This window comes from Myotis myotis, unplaced genomic scaffold, assembly GCF_014108235.1.
Source record: "Myotis myotis isolate mMyoMyo1 unplaced genomic scaffold, mMyoMyo1.p scaffold_m19_p_9, whole genome shotgun sequence".
Taxonomy (NCBI): domain Eukaryota; kingdom Metazoa; phylum Chordata; class Mammalia; order Chiroptera; family Vespertilionidae; genus Myotis; species Myotis myotis.
The window spans coordinates 20539156-20564512 of NW_023416401.1; the positions used below are offsets into that span (position 1 = coordinate 20539156).

The 25357-nt window shown below is 43.0% G+C and overlaps 1 protein-coding gene across 5 annotated transcripts in view; it reads left to right on the top strand.

Annotated features, from left to right (window-relative positions):
- The window catches only part of DHX35 (DEAH-box helicase 35), a 63279-nt gene that overhangs the window by 18995 nt on the left and 18927 nt on the right, over positions 1 to 25357 (top strand). For all 5 annotated transcript variants that reach the window (XR_004970013.1, XM_036322762.1, XM_036322761.1 and 2 more), the window contains 9 exons: positions 550 to 611; positions 1447 to 1516; positions 5464 to 5523; positions 11913 to 12025; positions 12963 to 13059; positions 13897 to 14055; positions 15835 to 16045; positions 20704 to 20828; positions 24821 to 24875. Coding sequence is in view for 4 of the 5 variants with exons in the window: in XM_036322762.1 (XP_036178655.1) it covers positions 550 to 611; positions 1447 to 1516; positions 5464 to 5523; positions 11913 to 12025; positions 12963 to 13059; positions 13897 to 14055; positions 15835 to 16045; positions 20704 to 20828; positions 24821 to 24875 (952 nt within the window). In the remaining variant the exon portion in view is untranslated. The remainder of the gene's footprint in view (positions 1 to 549; positions 612 to 1446; positions 1517 to 5463; positions 5524 to 11912; positions 12026 to 12962; positions 13060 to 13896; positions 14056 to 15834; positions 16046 to 20703; positions 20829 to 24820; positions 24876 to 25357) is intronic.

Consider the following 25357-nt stretch of genomic DNA (forward strand, 5'->3'; position numbering starts at 1 on the left):
TTGCCCAAGGTTCACCCAGCTAGTAAGAGAGCTAACTAAGATCTGAACCCCCAGCAGTCTGACACAGCCCATGTTCTTAACTACAGTCCCTTTTGGCCTCCCTCAAATAAAATCAGTTGAAGCTGAGGTTCATCACCTCAAGAGCTGCAAGTCCATAGCTTTTGGGACATTTTAACAAGTTATGCCATACTCATGGCATTCCCTTGGGCAGGCATAGGTTTGTCTTTACTGCCTGCTCAGCAGTGCCAGTGGTGCCTGCCAGAGGAAGTGAGGTTTAGCCAATGCACAGATAGTAAATGCAGGTGAAATTCAGCTAAAAGAATTGCAGACCCCAGCTGGAGAGCTCGTGTTTGAAGTCCTGTTTGTGAGCAGTTTCATTGCTTGATAACTAAAATGCTGGGGCATTTCTTCATTGTCCTTTGCGGGAATTGTCTTGTACACTTGCTGGTAAAAAGGTTGTTTAGTTGCACTTGAACTTTTTAGAAAAAAAATCATTAATATACAGTATAAAAGAATTATTTCTAAAACTTTTGTGTTTTTGTTTTTTAGTTTCTGACGGATGGAATGTTGGTCAGGGAAATGATGGTTGATCCTTTGTTAACAAAATATAGGTAAATGTCTTCTTCTTATGATAACTTTCCTAAAGTTTCAGAAGTACAGTATATAAGTAGATTGAAAAGGCAGTTGTGTTAGTAGCTGAGGTTCACGTCCGTGTTCAGCTACCCTAAAGCTTTTGTCCTTACCTTGGCTGTTTAGACCCTTGATGTTTTTCTCAGAATTTACAGACAGGAAAGGGCAAATTAAAATCCCTGATGTTATTTGAACAGTCTGTGGACTTGTCCTTTGTATCTTGCCTCTGTTACGTGCCAAGATTAATAGTGTCTTCAGAGTTGCAGTACAGAACTGGGCAGCATTTTGTTGAATGTAATACTCAGAGTCCAAATAATTACACTTTCTCCCTCCTTGTGTGTCTTTATCACTCAAGGCATTAAAATTATCCATTCAGGCTCTGGTATTCTGGGAAAGGATGTCACATTTGACTCCTGGTACACATGCAACACAACTGTGATCATGTGGCCCTTTGTGTTATTTTCTTCAGCTTAACAGTCTTTAAGTGGTTGGCCTTGTTCCAATTTGTATGTGCTCTGTGGGGTTATATGTTATAATTTAAAATCATGTATGAGATCCTCTTGGAATCCAATGTGGGTGGTAAAACTTTTTAAATAGAGCAATAGATACACCATTTTCTTCACCAGCATATGTTGAAGTCACCATTTTTATTAGCTTAAGAGTTTCCTCCTTGTCAGAGAGGAGTTATTTGCTTTATTTTGATACAAGGTGATTGCATGGGGGCTAAATACCTAGACGTCCCTTTGATGATCTGGATGGGTTATGGGGGGGAGGGGTTGTCTGGATCCTCATAGAGATCTTCCTTCTGATTTTCAGTGCCATCATGCTAGATGAAGCCCATGAGAGGACCTTGTACACAGACATTGCCATTGGCTTGCTGAAAAAGGTATGATTTCGCTGCCAGACTTCTGTTTTTGTTTTGTTGCCTGATGAGGAAAATAATTGTAGAAATTTGGAAAATCCAACAAAATATGAAGGAAAAAACTTTAAATCATCATCCATAATCCTTATCCTACCCATTCAGAGAAAGTCCCTAGTGGAATGTGGGTATGTTCTCTTCTCTTTTCTGTGTTCTTCGTGTGTGTACATGAATCATAATCGGGATTAGATTGTATGTGCTAGTTTGTGTCTTGCATATTTCTCTTAACATTACATCAAGGTCATTTTTCTGTGTCATTAAGTATTCTTTGAAGATGTTATTTTTAATGACTGTATAACTGTATCTCTACCATAAAGTATTTGGTTTTTCCCTTACTGCGAGGCATTTATGTTTCCAGATTTGAAGTATTTTAAAGAATGTCACAGTGAGCATCCTTATAATTAAATCTGTTGCATTCCTGCTTTTTTTCTTTTATTTTTTAAAACTTTTTATTATAGAAAGTTTCAAACATACCCCGGTGTAAAGAGAGGGTTTAATGACCCCCCATATACCCATCATCTGGTCTCAATAATTGTAACTCATGGCTATTATTGTTTCTACCTTAACCTCCATCCTCTCTCCCATTCCTGATTCTTATTTAAAAATTTTCTGATTGTCGCCCTGGCCGGTTTGGCTCACTAGATAGAGCGTCGGCCTGCGGACTGAAGGGTCCCAGGTTCGATTCCGGTCAAGGGCATGTACCTTGGTTGCGGGCACATCCACATTGGGGGGGTGTGCAGGAGACAGCTGATCGATGCTTCTCTCTCATCGATGTTTCTGACTCTCTGTCCCTTTCCCTTCCTCTCTGTAAAAAATCAATAAAATATATTTAAAAAAATTTTTCTGATTGTTTTCTTTGGATAAATTCCCATCACAGGATTCTAGAAAGTGGTGGTAGAGCAGAGCATTGATCTGGGTCACACTGCCGGGTTCAAATTCTGACTGCTGAGTTTATTCGTATCTACAATGGGGATAATACAAGTGCCTGTATGTGCGCAGTGCACTTTCTTATATGGTAGCCACTAACCACCTTAGATTTAAATTGGCTAAAATAGAATAAAATAAAAAGTTCAGTACCTCAGTCATACTGGCTATATTTTAAGGGTGCTGTAGCCACATGTGCCGAGTGGGTACAGCATGGGATAGAACCTCCATACTGAGGAGAGTTCTCTAGCTCAGAGCTGCTCTTTATCATAATTTGTTATGAGGCTTAAATAAACAGTGTAAAATTCTTAGGATGGCATCTGGCCTAGGGTCACAAATAGACTGTAAGACACCTTTGTGCAAATTAGGAAAAGATGTCCCCACTGGGAGGATTTCCCCAGCCAAGTGAGGGGAGAGTGCGTTGGATTTCAGATGCCCCGGCCTCCTTAGTCAGGCGTCTTTGTGCAGTGCGCACGCTACACAGCTGTACTCCAGGATCCTGGAATAGTACAGAACTCGGTGTTTGTTAGCTGCTATTATTATTTGGATTATTATTTTATTCCTTGGTCAAAGATTTAGACTTTGATATTTATGAGGGCTTATCCTATATTACCTTCTTAGAAACAGTATAGTAAGAGGGCTTATTGCACTGAGTCTTTGCCAACACTAAATATTAGTATTAAAAATACATCCTTGCCAGTGTAATAGGTGAAAAAAAAAATCTCATCCTATCTAATAAAAGAGAAACATGGTAATTAGCATACGACCGCTACCCTTCCCATTGGCTAATCAGGGCGATATGCAAATTAACTGCCAGCCAAGATGGCGGCCGGCAGCCAGGCAGCTTGAAACTAACATGAGGCTTGCTTGCTTCAGTGACGAGGACTCCAGCGTTCCCCGCCTGCCTTGCTGGCCTCTGAGCTTGCAGTTTAAGAAACATTGTAACAAATATAGAAGCTAAACAAAACCCCAGAAACCTGCTTTCAGCGAGCCCGGGATCTCAGAGCTGGAGTTATACATTGTTTCGATTATAGGACACAAACAAACTAGATACCTGATTTCAGCAGCAGAGGACTCAGAGCTGGAGCCAGAGCTAAAGCTGGCCCAGAATAAAAAAAAAAAAAAAAAAGAGCAGTTGGGAGCTTCAGTCGGCCTGAAAACAGCCCTCAGCCCCTCACCCAGACTGGCCAGGCACCCCAGTGGGGACCCCCACCCTGAAGGGTGTGTGACCAGCTGCAAACAGCCATCATCCCCTCACCCAGGCTGGCCAGGCACCCCAGTGGGGACCCCCACCCTGAACCAGGACACCCTTCAGGGCAAACCAGCCAGCCCCACCCATGCACCAGGCCTCTATCCTATATAGTAAAAGGGTAATATGCCTCCCAGCACCAGGATCAGCGGAGCTGAGAGGCCTCCCGGCACCGGGATCAGCATGACAGGGGGCAGCGCCCAAACCCCCTGATCACCCTGTGGCTCTGTGTGTGACAGGGGGTGGGGCCACAACCTCCCTATCCGCCCTGCTCTGTTCGTGACAGGGGAAGGCGCCCCAACCCCCTGATCAACCCTGCTCTGTGCCTGATAGGGGGGAGCTCCCCAACCCCCTGATCGCCCTGCAGCTCTGTGTGTGACAGGGTGCGGCGCCTCAACCCCCTGATCGGCCCTGCTCTGTGTGTGACAGGGTGCGGCGCCCCAACCCCCCCCCCCCCAACACACACACACGGGCCCTGCTCTGTGTGTGATGGGGTAGAGCCATAACCTCCCCATCGGCCCTGCCCTGAGTGTGACAGTGGCAGCGCCCCAACCCCCTGATCGGTCCTGCTCTGTGGGTGATAGAGGGCGGCACCCCAACCTCCTGATCCGCCCTGCCCTGAGTGTGACGGGGTGGTGCCCCAACTCTCCTATCAGCCCTACTCTGTGAGTGACGGGGGGAGCTCCTCAACCCCCTGATTGGCCCTGCTCTGTGCGTGACGGGGGAGCTCCCCAACCCCCTGATTGACCCTGCTCTGTGCATGACGGTACGGAGCCCCACCCCCCTGCTTGGCCCTGCTCTGTGCATGACAGGGTACGGAGCCCCAACCCCCCTGATTGGCCCTGCTCTGTGCATGACAGGGGGTGGTGCCGCAACCTCCCCATCGACCCTGCCTTGAGTGTGACAGGGGCGGTGCCCCAACCCCCTAATCAGCCCTACCCTGAGCATGACTGAGGATGGCATCGCAACCTCCCAATCTGCCCTGCTTTGTGCATGACAGGGGGCGGCGCCCCAACTCCCCAATCGGCCTGCTCTGAGCCCGACCAGGGGCTGCACCTAGGGATTGGGCCTGGCTTCTGCCACCTGGGAGCAGGCCTAAGCCAGCAGGTTGTTATCTCCCGAGGGGTCCCAGACTGCGAGAGGGCACAGGCCGGGCTGAGGGACTCTCCCCCACCCCCCGAGTGCACAAATTTTTGTGCACCGGGCCTCTAGTTGTTATTATATGTATTTGCTATAGTTTATTTGATAATTTCTCCTATGCCTGTTGATCATCTTTTTCTTCTGATAGCTGTTAATATCTTTTGCCCATATTTCTATCTTGGTGTTATCGTTTATTGTTTATTTGCTTTTAAAGTACTTTTTTATACTTTAGCTATATACAGGGTGAGGTTTTGTCCCAACCTGTATACACAGATTCTGACTATCCAGAGACCCAGGTGCCAGGAAAAATAGTTTTACTTTCAGTAAATTCAAATTCAAGTCTTAAAGCTTCTTTTTACTTTATATTAAATTGTTTTAGCTCTTTATTTTGGAAAATTTTGTACAATTGGAAAGAATAGAATAATAAACCCTATTTTAACCTATGATTTTAATAATTATCAACTTGTGGTCAGTCTTAATTCATCGGTAAGCTCCCCCTTAACCCAAAAAATACACACACTAAATTATTACGAATTTCAGGTATCAAATTTCATCCATAAATTTTATAGTTATTCTTGTTTTTTGATGCCTTCGTTTTTAGATTCAGAAAAAGCGAGGGGATCTTCGATTGATTGTGGCTTCAGCCACTCTGGATGCAGAGGTAAGAACATTTCCCCTCTTTCCTTGTCCCCCATAAACACTGGAATCATTGGCCATGACTGTGGGAAGTTACCTGTAGCAAGAGCTTATCTTTGGCAGAATGGCCTACCTCCCTTATGGGGCCATCTGATGACCTAGATTCCAGGGGATGAGAGGATACTCCTTTTTAGCCTGTAGGTGGAAATCAACCTGTAATTAATCGAGTTCATAATACCTACTTGTCTTGTTTCTCTACATACTGTTTCTCTTCTTACAGGCAGCTTCTTTTTATTACTTTTCTTAGTATGAGGTTATTTTTCTTGCATTTACTTATGGCTAGCATTACATTTAGAATTTTTGTACAATTGAAGTTTTTACTGTACATATAATGTCCGTGTTATAATTTTTTTATGGCTAAGTTTATATTGTAATTCTCTCTTAACTAATATTTAAGTTCACACAGCGGTTCAACTCAACAAATAATTTTGACCACTTGTCATCATATATATAAAATAAATAGGTGTTTACAGTTCAGTATGTTCAAGGTGCTGAGACAGCCAAGGAGGGAGTTCCTAACTCCAGCTGGCTCGAAGGTGTCCAGAAGCTTTCACAGAGGAGGGACATCCGGTTGGGTTTGACAGATGCACAGAAGTTTGTCATGGGCAGGGGTGGGGAAGGGCATCCTGAGCATGCCCAGAGCACTGGGGTGTGGAACCATGTGTGCATGGGGCTGGGAGTCAAGTGTAAGGTGGGAGTCTTACCTGTACGGCCTGCTATGGGGGTGATCTGCCTCTGACTTCCCCTTTCTCCAGTGTTCACTACACTCCAACCCCACTGGTCCCCTTGCTGTTCTTCCAAAAAACCCAAGCACGCTTCTGCTCTGGGAGGGACCCTCTTTCTACACCATTCTTCCCTCACATGTTTTCATGGCTCCACCCTCATTTCATTCCAGTCTTGACCAGGTATTATACTCTCAGAGAGGCCTTTCTTGACCACTCTGCCTAAAGTTGCTATCCAGCTGCTTATTCTGCTTATTTTTTTCTGTTTAGCACTATCATTAGGTGTATATCGAGTGTTTATTGTGTGTCTCCCATCATGAAAAGTAAGCTCCCTGATGATTGGGGCTTTGAATGTCTTCAACAGTGTCTGGCATAATGTAGGTGCTGTGGGTTGAATAAATTTTGATTGAATAGGAGGCAATGGGAGATTAAAATGGAAAGGTTGGTAGGGGTCAGATGATGGAAGGCCTTACAAGCCAACCAGAGGAGGAACTCCATCCAGCACCTGGTCGGGAGCCTTGGGAGGGTGTGAGGTTTGTGACTTGATCATATTGACTTGATTCTAGGAAGAGCACTTTGGTGCTGTGTAGAAGAGACAAGAGGGTTGTGGAAATAGCAGTTAAGAGGCCAGTTTTATAATCCAATTGAAAAGGGCCTGGCCTCGCTGTGGAAGATCCAAACAACTTGGAGAGAGAAAAAACCCAGCAAGGCTAAGAGAGGTGTCTGCATGTGCGCCCAGACTGCTTGCAGACCTTCTCACAAGGCCGTAGGAGTCTGGTGTCTTAAATCTGCCCACGATAACTTCTGGGGCAAAGCTCCTTGGTTGCCCTCTTTAGTTCTCATATCCTTCACCCACAATACCTGCTAGAATGCTATTTTGAGGACCATACCTGACCTCTTCTGTTACCTCCTCCGTGGCTAAGTTGCACAAAACATCTCTATTTTACCTCTTATCTTCATTATCCCCCCTTGTAAAAAGGATTCCCAACAGTTTTCGTTATGTTTGAAAACTGTAATGTCTGAGTCTTTTCTTAGAATGACTGTTAAATAATACTTATTGCTCATAATTGCCTTTCATAGTCTTTTGATGTGACATAGAGATTTAAAAAAATAGCTTCTTTCAGTTCTGCCTACAGTCGTTGATACAGATGGACTTTCTGGAAGTGATTTCTTTAAGTGGGAAAGTAGAATGAATGTAGGAAATTTGTGATGCTGTGGGAATACTATGATGCAGGCATGCCAGGACCTCCGCATTGTTTAGCCGGGCCTTTGATGGGCTAGGGCCATTCACCCCTTTATCCCTTTCTGCCCCGTGCTGGGGATGGAGGTGAGGTCTGTCTGTGTGTGTATGAGGAGAGGACCTCAGGGAGAGAATCAGTTCTGTGGGAGTGTGGGTGCATGTGGGGTGTGGTTTATGAGTTCCCATGTGAGAGTGAGTGAGGAAGAGGAATGGAGTGAGCTGAAGAGGGTGAAGGAGGAAGAATAGGAGTGGGCGTGGGTGTGGGAAAGGGTGTGGCTTAGGTAGCATTTGACCAAGAGGTCAAGGAGGTGCCAGAACTCATCCCTGGTCCCCCAGCTGCTGGATCTGTGGGTGACAGACTAATTCCAAGCCCCACTGCCTGGAGGGGTAGATGATGCCACCTGCTCTGGTTTTGCTCAGGGCCCAGGTGGCTCAGCAGTGACTGCAGCTGGGAGGCAGGGGCAAGCATGACTGGGCTGGTCACATAGTTGCCTTGATTGTTTAGTTGCTTTGTTAATATAAGCCTAATTAAGCAAACAATTACAGAAAACATGACCAGGTATAATTACGAAGTATTTATTGACCAGTAGTATGTCACGTGCTATTCTTTTTCTTTTATTTGCTTTTATCCACGTGGCAGAAAATGGGATTGCCGATTACTCCCCCAGTTTTTGTCACAGGTCCAGATACTTGGGAAGAGACTAGTTTCCCTCTCCAGATTCCCGGAGAAGGAACTTAGGGTCAGCTGGGGTCAGATACCCACTTGGGACTAATCTGCGTGGGCCAAGGCCTGTTGGATCCCGGGGTGGACATGGCTGCTGGAAGCCCACTTCTGTGCTCAGGGAAGGAAGCTGTGGCAAACTGGGAAGGCCACCCAGTAGATGTCCACATCATTTTCATTCCATTTCATAGGCTGTCCTCTTCCTTTATGCCATTTTTATGTTTCTTACCGTATGTCCATGTCAGTGCGACACCCCCCCCCCCCCCCCCGCCTTTCAAACCTGACTCAAACTCTCTCCTTTTCGAGGTGTGTTGAGCCTGTTTCACTCTTTCTGTCCTTCTGCCTCAAAATGTATACACTGTTGATACTATATTTATTTGCTTTCTAGCCTGTAATTGTCTGTGTGCATTTTATCTTTCCAAATAAAAATAAAAGACCTTAAAGATTAAGATCTTGTGCCTTCCAGGGAATCTAAATGGGTAGAAAAAATAAGCAAAATACCCACTCTACTCTATGCCAGCTCCACCAACAAAAGCAGGATTTTGAATCTAGGAGACCTGAGGCTACCCTTATCTTCTCAGCAAACATAAGAGGTATTCCTTTTAAAACATAGCTGAGCAACCCAAGAAGAGATGATGGGCACAGTGGTTTAAGGGGTTAAGAAACTGAGTGTCCAGGTTTTGAGTACAACTTTATGTGTCTATGCCAAGACTAAGAAAATGATGTGTAAGAAGTTCCTGAAAGTGATAAGGTAGTTTTTTCCCAATGAAATAGCAGGAATATATATGTTGTGACCTAAATGCCACAGCTCTTTGCATTAATATAGAACCTAATGTCTCATTTTGTACAGAAACAGATCTACTTTCATGCAGAAATCAAGCATATTTCTAGAGCCCAGGGTTAAATGAGCATCTCAGGGATTTACATTAGTAAGATTACTAGAATCTGTGCATAATCCTGGAGTGAGTGTGTGTGTGTGTGTGTGTGTGTGTCCCTATTAATAACTGAGATTGATTTTTCCAATAGTCTCATGAAGGGAACTTTAGAGCAAATTAAATTTAAATAAATACCCGAGTATAGTGGTTGCATTACATACCCACTACCTAAGGCAAGTGCAAATGTTTTAAAATAAAACAAAAGTGGAGCCAGGAAGTGAAACTTAATATGATTGTTCCAGAATATTCCAAATCCAGAATTTATTTCAAAAGCATACAATTTTCATTTCACAGCACTGCATGCTTATTGTTTAAGTGATGTATTAGTGTTTCGTTACTTTAAGTTATTACTTTGTGCTTATAATGCTTTTTTACATTACTGTAACTTACTATTCTAACTTTAAAATCTTGAATCAGTGAATAAGAATACCTCTTGTTTTGGAAGTGTAGACTACTGGAATGAAATCCAATAAATGTCATCTTCTCATTTGAAGAAAAAAAAAAAGATCTTATGCCTTCTCAGTTAATGCTAAATTTTATTTCTTGAAAAAGTAACTTCCCATCTTTATTCTTCAACACACATATTCCTGAGCAGCTAAGGGGTAGCTGCCCACTCCAACAACATTGTTAAGGCATCAACTTCCTCCCTGTTCTGCTTGCCTTTTTGCTCCAAAAAGCATCTGTTGAGCCCTTCCTAAAATCTTCCTCCTCCGCGGGCAGCTCCTGCCTCCCTGATGGCTTCCCCTCCGACTGCTTTACTGGCCGCTCTTCCTTCTCCAGGCTGCCCACCTCCTTTGAGCTGGAGGTGAACTTGACTGTACTTCTGCACTCTAGCCTGAGCTGCCAGACCACCGAAACTCAGAGACCTGGGGCCTACCCACCTGGCACTCAGCTTCTCTGTGGCAGTCCCTTTCTCATTGTAATCGTTCAGGCTCAGGACTTCATTGCTTGGGGATGTGATTGGGTAAGAACTCCACCCTCCCCAGCTTGCCTGGGCATGTGCTCACACTCCCTGACTGCCAGGTCCTGTCAGTCTTTACCCCTGGAATGCTTTGCTTTCAAACGGCCCTGCCTGAGTCCACGCTTTCATTCCCTCCTCTGAACTATCATAGCACCTCCCTTAATTAGTCTGCTGGCCTCCATTCTCTTATCACACCTGCCCTTCTCCAAAATGACCACCACAGCCAGGCACCCAGAGCACAGGTCTGATAATATGCCCTCCTCACTGCCCTTCCTTGTCTAATAAAGCGCCCGTGTAGCGTGACATTTGGGCCCCTTTAGAGTGATGACACAGCCACGTCCTGTGCACTCACTCTAGTCACACTTGATTTGAACCGCACAACAGTCTTGCAGGGTAGGTAGCAGTTTGTTCATTTTGTAGACAAGAGGGCTACTCAGAGCTGAGGCTGGCCTGCCCTAAACCTTGGACTCTGTGCTCTGTCAGGGGCCCTTTACATCTTAGTCTCCACTCTGCTCTCATCCTGGGAAGGGGTGTCTCTTCTTCCTGGTCATCCTTAAGGCTTAGCCCAGGGAGACTGCCTCTCCATGCTGCCTTCCTGAAGAGCCAGTCATTGACCTCGCATTCTCTTCAGTTGTAACTTGCAGCTCTTTTCTGGTTATTTAGTCATTCTGCCTCGGTTCATGCTGTGATTGGTTCTTGGCACACCTGCCCACTTGGATTATTTACTCTTTTGGGGCATCAGGGTGTCTCTTGTCATTTGCTTGTGCATCCTTCTAGCATGCCTGTGCTCTGTATGTCATAGGACACAGAAAGCCTGAAATTACTCAGGGAATTTTCCCAAAAGTCAAGTGAAGAATAGTGCCTTATGGTTCTTCATAACACAACGTAGTTCTTTTGTTGGCACGAGGCACTTTTATAATCTGTGCCTACTTTTCTCAAACACAACTTTGAGGTTAATGTATAGTATCCCAGGTTTTGGTGGTTAAATCCAGTTTAGAAGCACTCCCCCAAGCCCATTCATTTTGTATTTGATGCAGTTCCTCAGTGTACCCCTGGGCTCCCAGATTCCAGGAGCAAGCATGGTCATGCTTATTAAAGACACCTGGGGAAGTAAGGACAGGACTGTGATCACGTAGTTAGGCCTCCCAGGAGGATAAAAACTCATGCCTAAGCAGGCCTCCGGGGAACTGGAATATAGTTGGGGAACAGGAAGGTCATTGACATATTGACACACACCGCTTAATGGGGTGTCTGCGCCCCAGCGCTCACTGTCCAGCTGGTTTGGTCACTCAGCTCTTCTCAGGCTCAGCTTCTTTATGTGTCTTGGGGCACATTCCCTAAGAGGGGAATCTTTGGTAGTGTCTCCTGTTGGCCAGAGCTCTCTTTCCAGGCCTCCCTATAGACTACCAGTCTGGTGATCAAGTGCCATTGAAGAGGATGTAGCTACCTATTTGGGAGGAACTGCTGAGAGCCACTTCTCTCAACAGGGTGCTGGGCGAGTATCAGCAAATACAGTTTTGAAATCTAACCTTTATTATTTTTACCAAACCTTAGTAAAGAGTCTGTCATTGAAATGCGATCCCTCAAAATTGCAATAATAAACATATGGTTTTTAATAACTATTTTGCAACCCATAGTCTGTATTCTATATATCCAATTTCTACTGCCAACTCCCTGCTCCGTATTCTTTTTCTGTATTATTTTCTTTTTTCCATGGATTACTATGAATTATTTTTTTTAAAGGAATGAAGAATTGATTTATTTTATTTTTTTAGAAATTTCGGGATTTCTTTAATCAAAATGAAACCAGCGACCCAACCAGGGATACATGTGTGATCCTTACAGTGGAAGGGCGGACATTTCCTGTGGATATCTTTTATCTACAAAGGTTTGATGATACTTGCTTTTTTAATGATGGTGCCTAGAAAGTTAGTCTAGTCCTGTATTGTGGAATGAGAAGCAACTGCATGTCTTCCAAGGGTGATATGACAGGCTGGTGAGGAGGGGTATATTCTGTCTCCTGTCATTATTTTGTATCTCCTGTCATTGATAGGATGTTCTGGAACCCTGCTTAATATCACTACCAAATTTAGTTTAAACTCTTGACACTAATGTGCAAGTTTTTATGAATCTAGTTAGTAGCTCAGTAGGAAAGAGCAAAGTGGTAACAAGGTTAGGGGAAGGACAGTTTGATAGTTTTTAGAACTGAGGTTTACCAGATGGCTGTCAGTTTCACTCATATATCTTTAAATCATTTGGTTTTCAGCTCCCTACATCCTGGCAAAAAGCCTGGTTGACAATTTTGGGAGGAGCCCTCTTGGACAGGAAGAGGGTCATTCTAATCCCTATACTGAGTCACTGGACAGACAGACAGTGGCTGACAAATACAGAGAGTTGGGGGCTTGACTTCTGAATTGTTCTGGCTGGACAGTGCATGCACTCATCAGCTCCGTCCACCCCTCAGACATGCTGCCAGTAGTCAGGAGGGAAAATGGAAAGAGTGGGACTTAGCACTGGGAATAGCCCTCTGTTTTCACTGGCCAGACATCTTTGCATGCTAAAGATAGCACATAAATTTGCATGGGTTTATTGTTTTTGTTTCTTTGCAAATAAAGCAAAAAAATCATAGTTGACATGTAATTATGAATTATTCTTAAATGTTGCATTTTAAAAAAATAAAAAAGTGAATACTTATTTTATTTATTCATATACTGATTACTGCTGGGCAGGCCCAAGCATGAGATTCTGCTGCCAGATTTACCAGGGTAATGGATCTATAACTAGTGTGTATTGTAGTGATGAGTTTCACTCATATATCTTTTCAGTCCTGTTCCAGATTACATCAAAGCAACTGTAGAAACCGTGATGAAAATTCACCAGACAGAGGGAGATGGAGACATATTAGCATTTCTTACTGGCCAGGTAATTCCAATGGACCTTTTCTCTGTAATAAACAGACATGTTAAGGCAGCACCAGAATTAATACAGAAGCTGTTACTTTGCTTAGCTGTTTGTTTTATGTTTTATTGTATTTTGTGGTTACTTAATTGCAAAAAAAAAAAATTGTTTGGTTTGACGTCATTCATCTACTGACTACATAGTCAGAGAGTCACTGGCTCCTGCCTGTTCAGTCTGCAGAGGGTCAAATGTATTTGAAATTTATTAGCTGATTCCAAAGTATATTACACATTCATTCCATAAGCTGTTTACTAGAATTTAATATTGCATCAGGTGCATTTATATGTGCAGGTTGCTGCTGCAGGCTTCTTTTTCAGTGACACCTTTACAGCTTATCCTGGGGGTGCTAAGTGGGCACATCACTGGAAAGACAATTGAACAAGCCCAAGTGCTCACTCAGGGTTGTAACACTGTTCAGAATTACCCTCTAGCTAGAATCTTTTCCACTGTTGAGCATTTTCCACAGTTCAGTAATCTTTTCTTGAAACGTGTATAGCGATTTTATCTCCCACAGCTTGTTCATATGTATGCATTGCTTTGTCACAGTACCTCAGAGTTGAGTTAAATAGTTATTCTTCTTGTTTATTAATCTGACGGTTGCAAATTTTCACTCCACAGGCACCATTGTTGGGTAGCATTTAATTACATACCGCCCCAGAGTAGAATGTGATCACACTGGAGTCATGAATCTGACCACAGTTAAAATCCTGATCCAAACTTTTGTATCTTTCATATGAAAAAGTGACATGCTTCAACTTCAAATTGATCTTGGTTTCTTTGGTTCCTGGTTCGATGTTTTAGGAAGAGGTAGAAACTGTCGTGTCTCTGCTGATCGAGCAGGCTCGAGCACTAGGTCGGACTGGGATGAAGAGACACCTCCGGATCCTCCCCATGTATGCAGGACTGCCTTCCTTTGAGCAAATGAAAGTGTTTGAAAGGGTGTCCCGCAGTGTCCGAAAGGTGAGACTAACCTGATGACCAAGGGTGTTTGCAGACATCTACAATCATTTTGGGGCCCTTTTGCTGTGCACTGGAAAGGTTTTGTTTTGTTTTTTAACATTGAAGTGAAACTTGTTATACAGGCAGGTTTCTTTAAGAGCTCCATGTTTCTGTGCAGTATTTTGAAAAGCACACAATAAATAATGTGTTGCAAAGATTTCTGAACCTGCCCCACAGAAGGGTCACTCTGACAGTAATTATCAGAGCAGGTGACTTCTTATCTCTTTCCTGCCTGCCTAATATTTCCCCATAACACAACACTACCTTGGCTTGCAGGACCGAGTTGGTGGATTGTGATCAGTGGGAACAATAGATATATTACTACTAGTGGTTCCTAAGCCATTGGTTTGAAGCATCATTTTGCCTATAGTGCCAAGTTTAAGTTAATTAGTTTAAGGTGTGGCTTAAAAATATTTAGCATTGAAATTGGGGTGGGGAAGGGTGTGGTGGGAAGCATTGGTTTGAAGGAGCTGGCAGGCGGCCATTCTGCTTCCTGCTCATTGTCCTCCTGGGCCTTACCCCATTTCCCTTCCATTGGATGAGGAAGACCCAGGACTGGTCTGAAGTCGCTTGTAGTAGCTACTCATGAGCAGGTGACAAAGAATACAGTAGGTGGGGGATGGTCTGACAATCCGCTCCTACTTTGAACCACTTGGAAGAATGTGCTCAGCCTTCCGGCCACTGGGAGAGAGCAGCTGGAATCTTCCCAGTGAAATGTGAATTGTGGCCAACCAGTCAGGAGGCCGTGGTTCCGTTCCTTAGTCACCCTGCCCTGGGATGAATTACTCAACCTCAAGGCCAGGTTTTCTCAGCTGTAAAACATAACTAATAATAGATAAATGGTTTTATAGCATATGTCTGCTATATAAAAATGGTAGGAAGATTTTTATGAAATGATAGATATAAAAGTGCCTTTAGAAAGTTCAGAGTGCTATCTATATATGACCTGTTGCTTCACATCCTTCAGGGGCAGCTCCAGTGCACTTGGAATAAAATACAAACAGCTCACAGTGTCCCAGAGACTGTGCATGATCTGTCTTAGCCTCCCTCCAGCCTCATCTTGTACTTACTCTGGACTCTGGCCGCACTGGCTGTTTCTCCTTTCTTTCAATTGTTTCTTCTGCCTGGATCTCCAGGGTTGGCTGCTTCTTGTTACTCACGTCTCAGCTCAAAATCATCTTTTAGAGAGATTTCCCCTGGCCATCCAATCTAAACTAACACAGCCCATTATTATAATATATAATAAACACCTTAAATACTATGTAATGTTATATTCATGCTCTGTTGTATTTTCATTCTCACACTAGACTCTGGGAGAGCAGGGGTATTGTATTCTCTTGTTCATCATACATCCCCAGCACCTTGCACAGTGCCTGGCAAAGTACAAACCCTCAGAAAATAGCTAAAATGTGAGTGAATAAATGGGTATTACATGCGCAGGGTGGTGATTTATCTTAGTTGTACAAAAGACAAAAACTAACATTTGTTGAATATTTATTATGGGCCAAGTATCAGGATTAGAACCCAACACTGGGAAGGGAGTAAATATTATTTTGATGAGGAACCATGCTCAGGAGGTTAATTAACTTATCTAACATCACATGCTCTGGAAGAATTCAAAACCAAGATATTCTGTCCCTAAAACTTATGCTTTTGCAGGATACCAAACTAAATAACTTATTAAAAATGAAAAGAACCAAATAACTTTTATTTTTACTCTTTGTTCTATGGGGAACTTAGGTGATAGTGGCCACCAATGTGGCAGAAACCTCCATTACAATCAGTGGGGTTGTGTATGTGATCGACTGTGGTTTCATGAAACTCCGAGCCTACAATCCCAGGACAGCTATTGAGTGCTTGGTGGTGGTCCCAGTGTCCCAGGCATCAGCCAACCAGCGAGCAGGACGTGGTGGCCGTAGCCGCTCTGGAAAATGTTACCGTCTTTATACAGGTTAGTGTGGCTTTCTTCTAAGGGTTTTTTATTTTCTGTCAGCCTCGACATTGGAGAACATTATATTTACCCTCAATGGGCAAGACTTCACACAAAAGCCAGCCCTCCCTCACATGTCCCTCTGTAATCTGGCCCCCGCCACCTTGCTCCTCTAAACGTGGTACTTCTTTGCTACTAGTCCCTATTGGCCTATTAGTGTGCTGTTTTCTTGTTCTGGAATCCCTGAGCCCCCAGTAGGGGGTCCCACCTTTTGCTCTAGTCAGAGCATCTTTGCAGAGCTAAAATAGCAAGATCTATCTCACTGACAGCAAATAGTTGGTCTACTGCTCTGTACTGTGCACCATGCTAGACTCTAAAGGAGCAAAATAAATACCATCAGGACTGTTCTGGCCTTAAGGAGTCTTCTCTCCAGCTTGAAGACAGCCTTCCTACAGACAGTGATATCCCAGAACTGCTCTTTCTCTCTCTGCACTTCTCTTGTGTGAGGGATGGTACTAAGATTTCTCTCAATTGTCCAGACTTGGTTTTCACATAATTTGCCGTCACTTACCAGATCTCTTCTTTCCTTTTTGGTTACTGTTGCCCTTGCTCAGTCCTTGACATCATTCTTTCTTTTAGCAAATGTTTACAAAGCCAAGCACGGCGCCAGGGTTTGGAGATCTAGGGCTAGGTGAGACATGGTTTTGGCCACGTGAGGTCATTGACAGCCTGGTGATGGAGGCAGACCCACAATCAGATTGACATATTGTGCGATAGGGTTGCCATAAAGGAATGAGCATTGGAAGCAGAGATCAGAGTTATCCTGTTGGGGAGGACTTCAAAATCGAGTATTTGGGCCTGATTTTATTGGCGGCCCAGTAGTTATCCACTGAAGGGCTAGCAGTGGAGATTAGATTTCAGCACACCCGGCAGAGGGAGTGGAATGCGCAAGTACGTGGGTGGGGAAGAAAGGGGAAAAGAGTAGCCAGGGGAGGGAGGGAAAGGCAGAACCTGAGGCCAGAGATATAGTGTCTTCCACCCCTGAAGGCACTAAGAAGGAATGGTTGGAGTGGAAAGAGAAAACCAAGGCAGGAAAATGCATCCTAAAATTCAGAGGAGGAGAAAGTTTCAAGCTACTTTAAAAAATGATTTTTGAGGGGAAATTTACATAATATAAAATTAACTATTTTAAACTGAACAGTTCGGTGGCATTTACAATGTGTAACCACCACCTCTTTCTAGTTTCAAAACATTTCCATTCCTTTAAAGTAAAGCCCTTACTCATTAAGTGGTTTCCCTCCATTCCTCCCTGCTCCCGGCCCCTGGCAACCACCAATCTTTGTTTTGTCTCTATAGATTTATCTGTTGGATATTTCAAATAAATGAGATCATACAATATGTGACTTTCTGTGTCTGGCTTTTTTCATTTAGCATAATGTTTTCCAGGTTCATCTATGTTGTATCAGTACTTCATTTTTTTTTTATAGCTGAACTAGAGGCCCAGTGCATGGATTTGTGCAACGGTGGGATCCCTTAGCCTGGCCTGCTCCCTCTTGCAATCTGGGACCCCTTGGGGGATTTTGGACTGCCAATTTCATCCTGATCCCTGCAGGCCAGGCTGAGGGACCCCACCAGTGCACAAATCCATGCACCAGGCCTCTAGTATGCATATAAGATCTTTGGTTAATCTCTTTCTGCCCTCTCCCCTTCCCTCTGAGATTCATCATTCTGTTCCATGTTTCCATGCCTGTGCGTTGAGCGTCTGCCCCCTGGTAGTCAGTGCTCATCATAGCTAATGGTCAGCAGGTTGCTTGGGCTTTTATATATATAGATAAGCCCTAATTGGTTTGGCTTAGTGGATAGAGCTTCAGCATGTGGACTGAAGGGTCCTGGGTTCAATTCCGGTCAAGGGCACATGTCTGGGTTGCAGGTTCGATCCCCAATAGGGGGCGTGTAGGAGGCAGCCAATCAGTGATTCTCTCTCATCATTGATGTTTCTCTCTTTTCTTCTCCCTTCCTCTCTGAAATCAATAATATATATATTACATATATAGATAATATTTCACTGTGTGGATACAACACATTTTGCTTATACATTCATCAGCTGATGATTGTTTCCACCTTTTGACTATTGTGAATAATTGCTCCTATGAACATGTGTGTGCATGTACTTGTTTCAGTACCTGTTTTTAGTTCTTTTGGGTATATACCTGGGAGTAGAATTGTGGGGTCATTTAATAATTCTGTGTCTTAACTTTGAGGAACTTAAGTTTTTTTAAAATTTATCTTTATTTTGAAAATATTACAAATGTTCTTCCCCTCTACTCTCCATTGAGGAAATGGTTAGCATAATGTCATGCTTTAAAGAAATCTAATAGTAGAGTACAGACTAAAGACAAGCAGGTATATTTGTCTTCCTTAGCATGAGCAGTTTTAGTAGAGGTGGGGTTGGGAAGGCCAGTCGACAGCAATGGGGTGCGTTTGACCCAGCCTCTCAGCGTTCTTGGCTAACCCATTACTAGACGAGCTTCAGAAAGCACAGCTCTGAGCATGCTGCCTGCTCAGGCCCTTAGGAGTCTCTCTGAGCCTTCCACAACTGTTCTCGGCTTACCGTCTCCTCAGTCCACCTCCCTCCCCACGCTGCATCACAGCTGCACCACACGCCTCCTGGACATGCCTTCTGTTTCCCACACCCACCTCATTCCTGTGATGCCTTTCCTTGAGCTGTTTCCTCTGCCCAGCACATCACATTCTCCGTATCCTTCACATCCTCTCTCAAATGGCACCTCCCTCATGAAGCAACCTCAGTTTTCTTTCCATGGCTGTGCTTCTTTCTTCCCTGAGTCTCCCTTTTCCTTTGGGAGGACCGCTCATTGGGACCTTGTCTCAGAGGTCACTGTTTCTGGTCTTATCCCAGGCCAGCCGTGGGCAAACTACGTCCCGCGGGCCGGATCCGGCCCGTTTGAAATGAATAAAACTAAAAAAAAAAAAAAAAGACTGTACCCTTTTATGTAATGATGTTTACTTTGAATTTATATTAGTTCACACAAACACTCCATCCATGCTTTTGTTCCGGCCCTCCGGTCCAGTTTAAGAACCCATTGTGGCCCTCGAGTCAAAAAGTTTGCCCACCCCTGTCCCAGGCCCTTTCATATCATTGAAGCTTCTCAAAACCATTGGCCTATGGCTCCTACAGCACCTGGCCCAATGCTTCACACTCAAGTCCTCAGTGGTGTTTAATTGGGTGTCACTCAACTCTTAGGAAGCACTAACTGCCTGTGAGTGTCTTCTCAGGGGGCTGTCCTCTTATCTGATACTTTGCTTCTCCCTTGGTCAGCTCGGTATTTGGAAATGTGGCTATTCTTCCAAAAAGCTATCCCCAAAATGCTGTTGAAACACAAAGGCGGTATCCCGTTTGGAACTTCCTGCTGTTGCCTGTAATCCAGAACCTTCCAGTTAGACCCAGGCATTTGACAGTTTATATCAGTCACTCCAGAGAGTATTGGCTGTTTCCTCAGGGACGACTTTTATGAAGTTCTTCAGGGAGAGAGCTGTTTTGGTTTGCTTTTTCTCTAGTTAACTGCAGCTTTATGGTCTCGGTGGAAATGGGGCCACCCTGTGTAAAGGAGGGTGTTCACCGCTAAAATGTTGACTGATGTGGAAGGGTTTTGAGGGTGGAGCATTCTCTCTATAATCCATAAGCTTTCTGAATATGAACAAAATGGATTTAATCTCTTTCTCCCTCTTTCCCCCACCTTTTTGTCTAGCTTTTATAAGAAGGCCTCCCAGTCTCTTTCCCTCCCTCCCTGTTCTCCTGCCCCTCCCATCTTGGCACCTCTGTGCCTTGTGCTTTTTCCTCTGAGAGGTCACCTTTTGTTCCTGGTGGGGCAGGCACGTAAGCATTCATTAATCTACTTGGGACAGCCATTGGGACATGAGTGTGACGTGTGCGCTTGGCTCATTGATTCGAAGAGTTAGATTTGGACAGTTTTTGCTCTTCATAAGATTTGGTCATTTACTGTATTCTGGTTACTTGGTAATATATTTTGAAATTATTCTTTGGTGTTTATATGTACTGTTCTTGCCTTTCGATTTACTCTATCCCAAGCAGAGGTATGGTAACTGGACACCAATAGTGATTCAGCAAATACTTGTTGCTTTGATTTAATATTTTGCTGACAAAAAACACATTCTAAAAGAAGTATCCTAAAAATAAGAGGATAAACTTCCATAATGATGTATTGTTTATAAAGATATAAATTGCTTAAGTATTTAAGTAGAATGGTCTTTCTTAAACATGAAATAACTTTTTTTTTTTTAAATATATTTTATTGATTTTTTACAGAGAGGAAGGGAGAGAGATAGAGAGTTAGAAACATCGATGAGAGAGAAACATCGATCAGCTGCCTCCTGCACATCCCCCACTGGGGAAGTGCCTGCAACCCAGGTACATGCCCTTGACCGGAATCGAACCTGGGACCTTTCAGTCCGCAGGCCGACGCTCTATCCGCTGAGCCAAACCGGCTTTGGCAACATGAAATAACTTTATATCATAATATATGCATCTGATCCGGGAATCCTAGAGCCTCTTGTTAGAGAAAGAAAACTGTCCCTTTGTCATAATGATTGCATTTGATTGTGGCATTTGATCCCAAACAGTTCTGATTTCCTATCCTCAGAGGAAGCCTTTGACAAGCTGCCTCAGTCCACCGTTCCTGAGATGCAGCGGAGCAACTTGGCACCTGTCATCCTGCAGCTGAAAGCACTGGGAATTGACAATGTCCTCAGGTTCCACTTCATGTCGGTGAGTCCTGCCTTCTGTCTGCGGCCAGGGGAGGCTGGAAGGCTCTCAGGGGAATGTCAGGACATTGTTATAGGGCATGTCAGCTTGCTTGCTTTCTCTTTTTTTTCTTTCTTTCTCCTTTCTGTTCCTTTTCCATTTCTGTTTCCTTTCCTTCCTTTCTATTTAGCTCCTATGTTGTGTGCTTGCTTTGTACCAGGCCTTGTGTAGGCTACAGGGGGAATACAGCCAGACCAGTTCCTGTCCTTGTCCACTGGGGAACAGAGACAAGTAATGAGTTATCACAGTGCATGTGCCCAGTGCTGGGAGAGACAAAGGCAGGGCCCCCAGCCCAGTTAGTCACGCCTGTGGTGAAATGTGCAACTCATGGGATTTCACCAGCTCGGGAGGGGGAGCGAGATGCAGGACAGTGAGCATGTTTGGCCTGCATGTGAGAATATTATGATTGGGGGAGCCAAGAGGGCTTTGGTAGAGCTGCAGGGAAGGGTCTTGTGGATGATTGGTCTCACCTTATTCCCCAAGGCAGGTTTCCAGGTGTGAAATTATTGGGTCAGAGGGCCATAGTCCTTTTGTAGGTCCTTGACATGTGGCCGAGTTGCTTTATAGGTATAAACTCCAGCAGCACAGGAATGCCCTACTCATAGTGCTCCTATCATACTATATGACTTTCTTTTAGAGTTTTGCTAATTTGATTGATGGTGGAGAAGGAGAAAGAAGGTAGAAAAAATACCATCTGTACCTTATTATTTTGATTTTCGGAAGATAGTTTTTAAAATAAGCTTATTGTGCACTTTATACTTTTATGTTGTTAAGCCATTTATCTCTTAGAATTAGCGTTTATTAGTGTTTTTCAGGAGTCCTTTAACTATTAAAAAAATTAACCTTTGTCCACAATATTACTTGCAAACAGTTTTTCTATTTACTTGTATTTTACTGTTTTTAAGTTTATTATTATTTTTTAATGTGCAGACATTCTAAACATTTCCACAGTAAAGTCTTTCTGCCTTTGCCTCTATGGCTTCTGTTACTGTGCTTATGAAACTCTCATATCTAGTTCAGTTAGTTAATAAATATTTACTCATATTTTCTTGTTGAATTTTTATGATTTGAAGACTTGCATTTTAACTCTTTGTTCTGTCCTACCTGTGTTGTTATGTGGTATGGCAGGTCTGGATTCTTGGATAATAAAATCCCTAATGTCACACCTGTCACATAAACTAGGCAAATGAAGGAATAGAAAAATAGCACTCTTCCTCCCAAAGGAATTAATTATGGTTTATCGTAAGTGTGGAGAAAACGAACCCTTTGTTTATTGGTGTATAGTACAAGAAATTATAAAGAAAAGATGAAAAGTAAATGCAAATTAAAAGCTATTAAAAACTCACATCTAAGATTAAAGGAAAACATAATGGCAAAAGTGTTAGATCAACATCTCAGTAACTACATCATGTAGAATAAATCTAATGTCCACTGAAGAAAAAAGCTAAAGGAAAGGAAATAGCACAAACAGTAAACTAATGTCAGAACATGCTCGGCTTTTCTAGAAGAGAGAGAAGTGCAAATTGAAATAATTGTAAAGTCCACTTCAAGTTAATCAAATGATCAAACACAAGGAGAGATGGTAAGAGCCAGAGCTGACCCAGTTTGGGAAAGTGGTGTCATCCTGTGTTTCAGTCCTCATGGAGGCATTCCTGATACTATTTTATGAGCCAGAGCAAGGCCTGATATTTTCTCAGGGAAATTTTTCCTGGAAAAAAGTTTCAAAAAAAGACAAAAAAGTCCATGTATTATAATATTTATAGCATCACTTTGTTTTAGATTAAAAAATATAAGTGATGAAAACCATAAACTCTGGACAACTGAGAAATGAAGAAAATACATACAAATTCATCTTCATGTAGTCTCTTCCAGTTATTTACCCCTGAAATGGTGTTTTTCACCATTGGATTTCACTATTGAAATCACGGGGTTCATATAATTTTGTATATTTTGCAGTGCTAATTACAGTAGTAAAGAACTGAAAACAACTTAGTTGCCCACTAATAAGAAAATTGCATATTTTACAGAGTATGTATGGCCTTGATGGAATGTTACTCAGCTCTCCCAAGTAATCACTGAAATTCCTATGGGTACAAGAAACAATGAAAACAGAAAATCTAACAGTGAGGAAAAACAGCTAAAATTATACATACCCAGTCCTTCCAACTATGTTAAAACTGTTTGCATATGATCCCAAACCAGATGAGGCCATAGAGAAATGCTGGTAAATGTAGTAGATGTGTATTTAGGTGAAAATATTAGGGCTGTGAGGAGAGAGGTTTTGTTCTTTTTTGTTGATTGATAATAAATTCAAAGAGCGGAATTAAAAGGTGACTTGGTGATTGACTAGAAGTAGGATCAAAGATCAGAAGGACTCATAAAGGACCTCGTTAGTTTTGTTCTGTACGTATTCAAAACCTAGTTCAGTGCTTTGCCGTTCCTGTTGTCAGCTCTCAGTAATCTCAGGGTAAAGATCCCAGAGAGATTAGGCTCCTCCACTCAGATGCTGTGTATTTGCCTCTGTTGTAACGTCGGATGTCAGAGGCACTGAGGAAAGGCTAGTGAGTCAATTCCATGACTTAGTCAACCATGATGTGTGGAATGTCCTCTGTGTAGTGAATTAGGTCTAGTTCTTACCGTCATAAGTGTGTGTGTATAGTCATCACAACTTTTAAAAGTACAACGTTGTTCCTTGGCTGTCAGTGGGTGGGGTAGAGTGAAAAAAGTGAGACCTGGGTTCAGTTTCTGGCTTTGCCATCCATCAGCTGCCTACTTGACCCTGTTGAAATGTCTTTTACTGATTTTAATTTCTTCACCTGTAAAATTGAACTAAAACAGTGAGATACATATGTTTGTTATGTGAATGCATTTAGACCAGCCCAGCCAGTGTTGCTCAGTAGTGAATTTCAATCTATGAACCAGGAGGTCATGGTTCCGTTCCAATCAGGGCTTGATCTCAGGGGGTGTGCAGAAGGCATCCGATCGATCATTCATCAATGTTTCTTTCTCCCTTCCCCTTTGTCTCTCTGAAATCAATAAAAACATTTTTTTAAAAAAGAAACCACACAGTTTGAAAACTATTATAATTTTATTACCTGGCTTATTATAAATGAAGTCATTTAGCAGTAAGTAGTAATGGTGCTTGGCAGTTAGTAGATGCTCAGTAAAGATTTGTGGAAGGGCCAAAACCGGTTTGGCTCAGTGGATAGAGCGTCGGCCTGCGGACTGAAGGGTCCCAGGTTCGATTCCGGTCAAGGGCATGTACCTGGGTTGCGGGCACATCCCCAGTGGGAGATGTGCAGGGGGCAGCTAATCGATGTTCCTCTCTCATAGATGTTTCTAGCTCTCTATCTCTCTCCCTTCCTCTCTGTAAAAAATCAATAAAATATATATTAAAAAACAAAAAAAAGATTTGTGGAAGGAAAGAAGGAGGTGAGGATCTAGATCAGACTGAAGGTCACAATATTACTAGTAGCTTTGTTTAACTTTAGGTTATCTGGCATTCTGTATTATTTTCAGGACTTCAAATTCAATTGCATGTCAGTTACCACTTATAGGCAAGGATTGGAGTGGGCTCTGGGTGATGCAAAGATCAGTTGCTAACCAGTAGTGAGGTATTTTGGGTAGTAGAAGATTGAGACTAGGCAGTGAAAATTAGAACTGTCTGATGTGAGTTTAGGAAAAACAAGGAAGTAGTTCAAGGTAGTCCACTTCTGATGGAAGCATGAGGAAGGGCCTCCATGGGAAAGGTTTAATTAAGCTGAGATTAAAGGCTAAGCAGTGTTAAGGATGCTGAGAGGTATACAAAGGATATGTTAAGGGGCACCAGCATTATGTATAGGAGCATGGAGGTGAAGTATGGGCCACGTGGAGGGGAGAGTGGATTCGATCTGGAAATAGTCACATTTTTATGTCTGTCACCTGAAGAAATTAATTAATTTTTATATTTTTTACAGCCCCCTCCAGCACAGTCGATGGTTCAAGCATTGGAGTTACTCTATGCCCTGGGAGGTATGCCTATCTATTATTACTAGTATATGTTCTCTGAGCTGTTCACTAATATGTGATGTTAGGTTGTATTCACTTTAGGGCTCTTAGTATTTTCAGGAATGGCATTGATTCTCCACACATAAATAATCCTCTTAAGGATTCTTAAGCTTTATAGAAATAGGAAGGTGTGATTAATAGTACATGACGTCTACTCCTGACAATGAATTAATAAAGCATATCAGTACATTAAAAGCTACTCATAACCATCAGCAGTGCCAAGCCCCCTCCTAAAGACATCCAGGAGATTTTATACCAGTATTTCAGGTGTCACCTCTCCAAACCTTTTTCTCTGTCCCTCCCCCCATCCTGAAGTCTGTGGCTCAGCCTTCGTTCCCTGTGGAGATTTGGGTAGCATCCAGCCTGGGTAAGGAAACACTATGTTATGGGGGAATCTGTATTCTCTCATTGTTTGAAAATGTAGTATTTCCCTCGAGAGAGAAAAT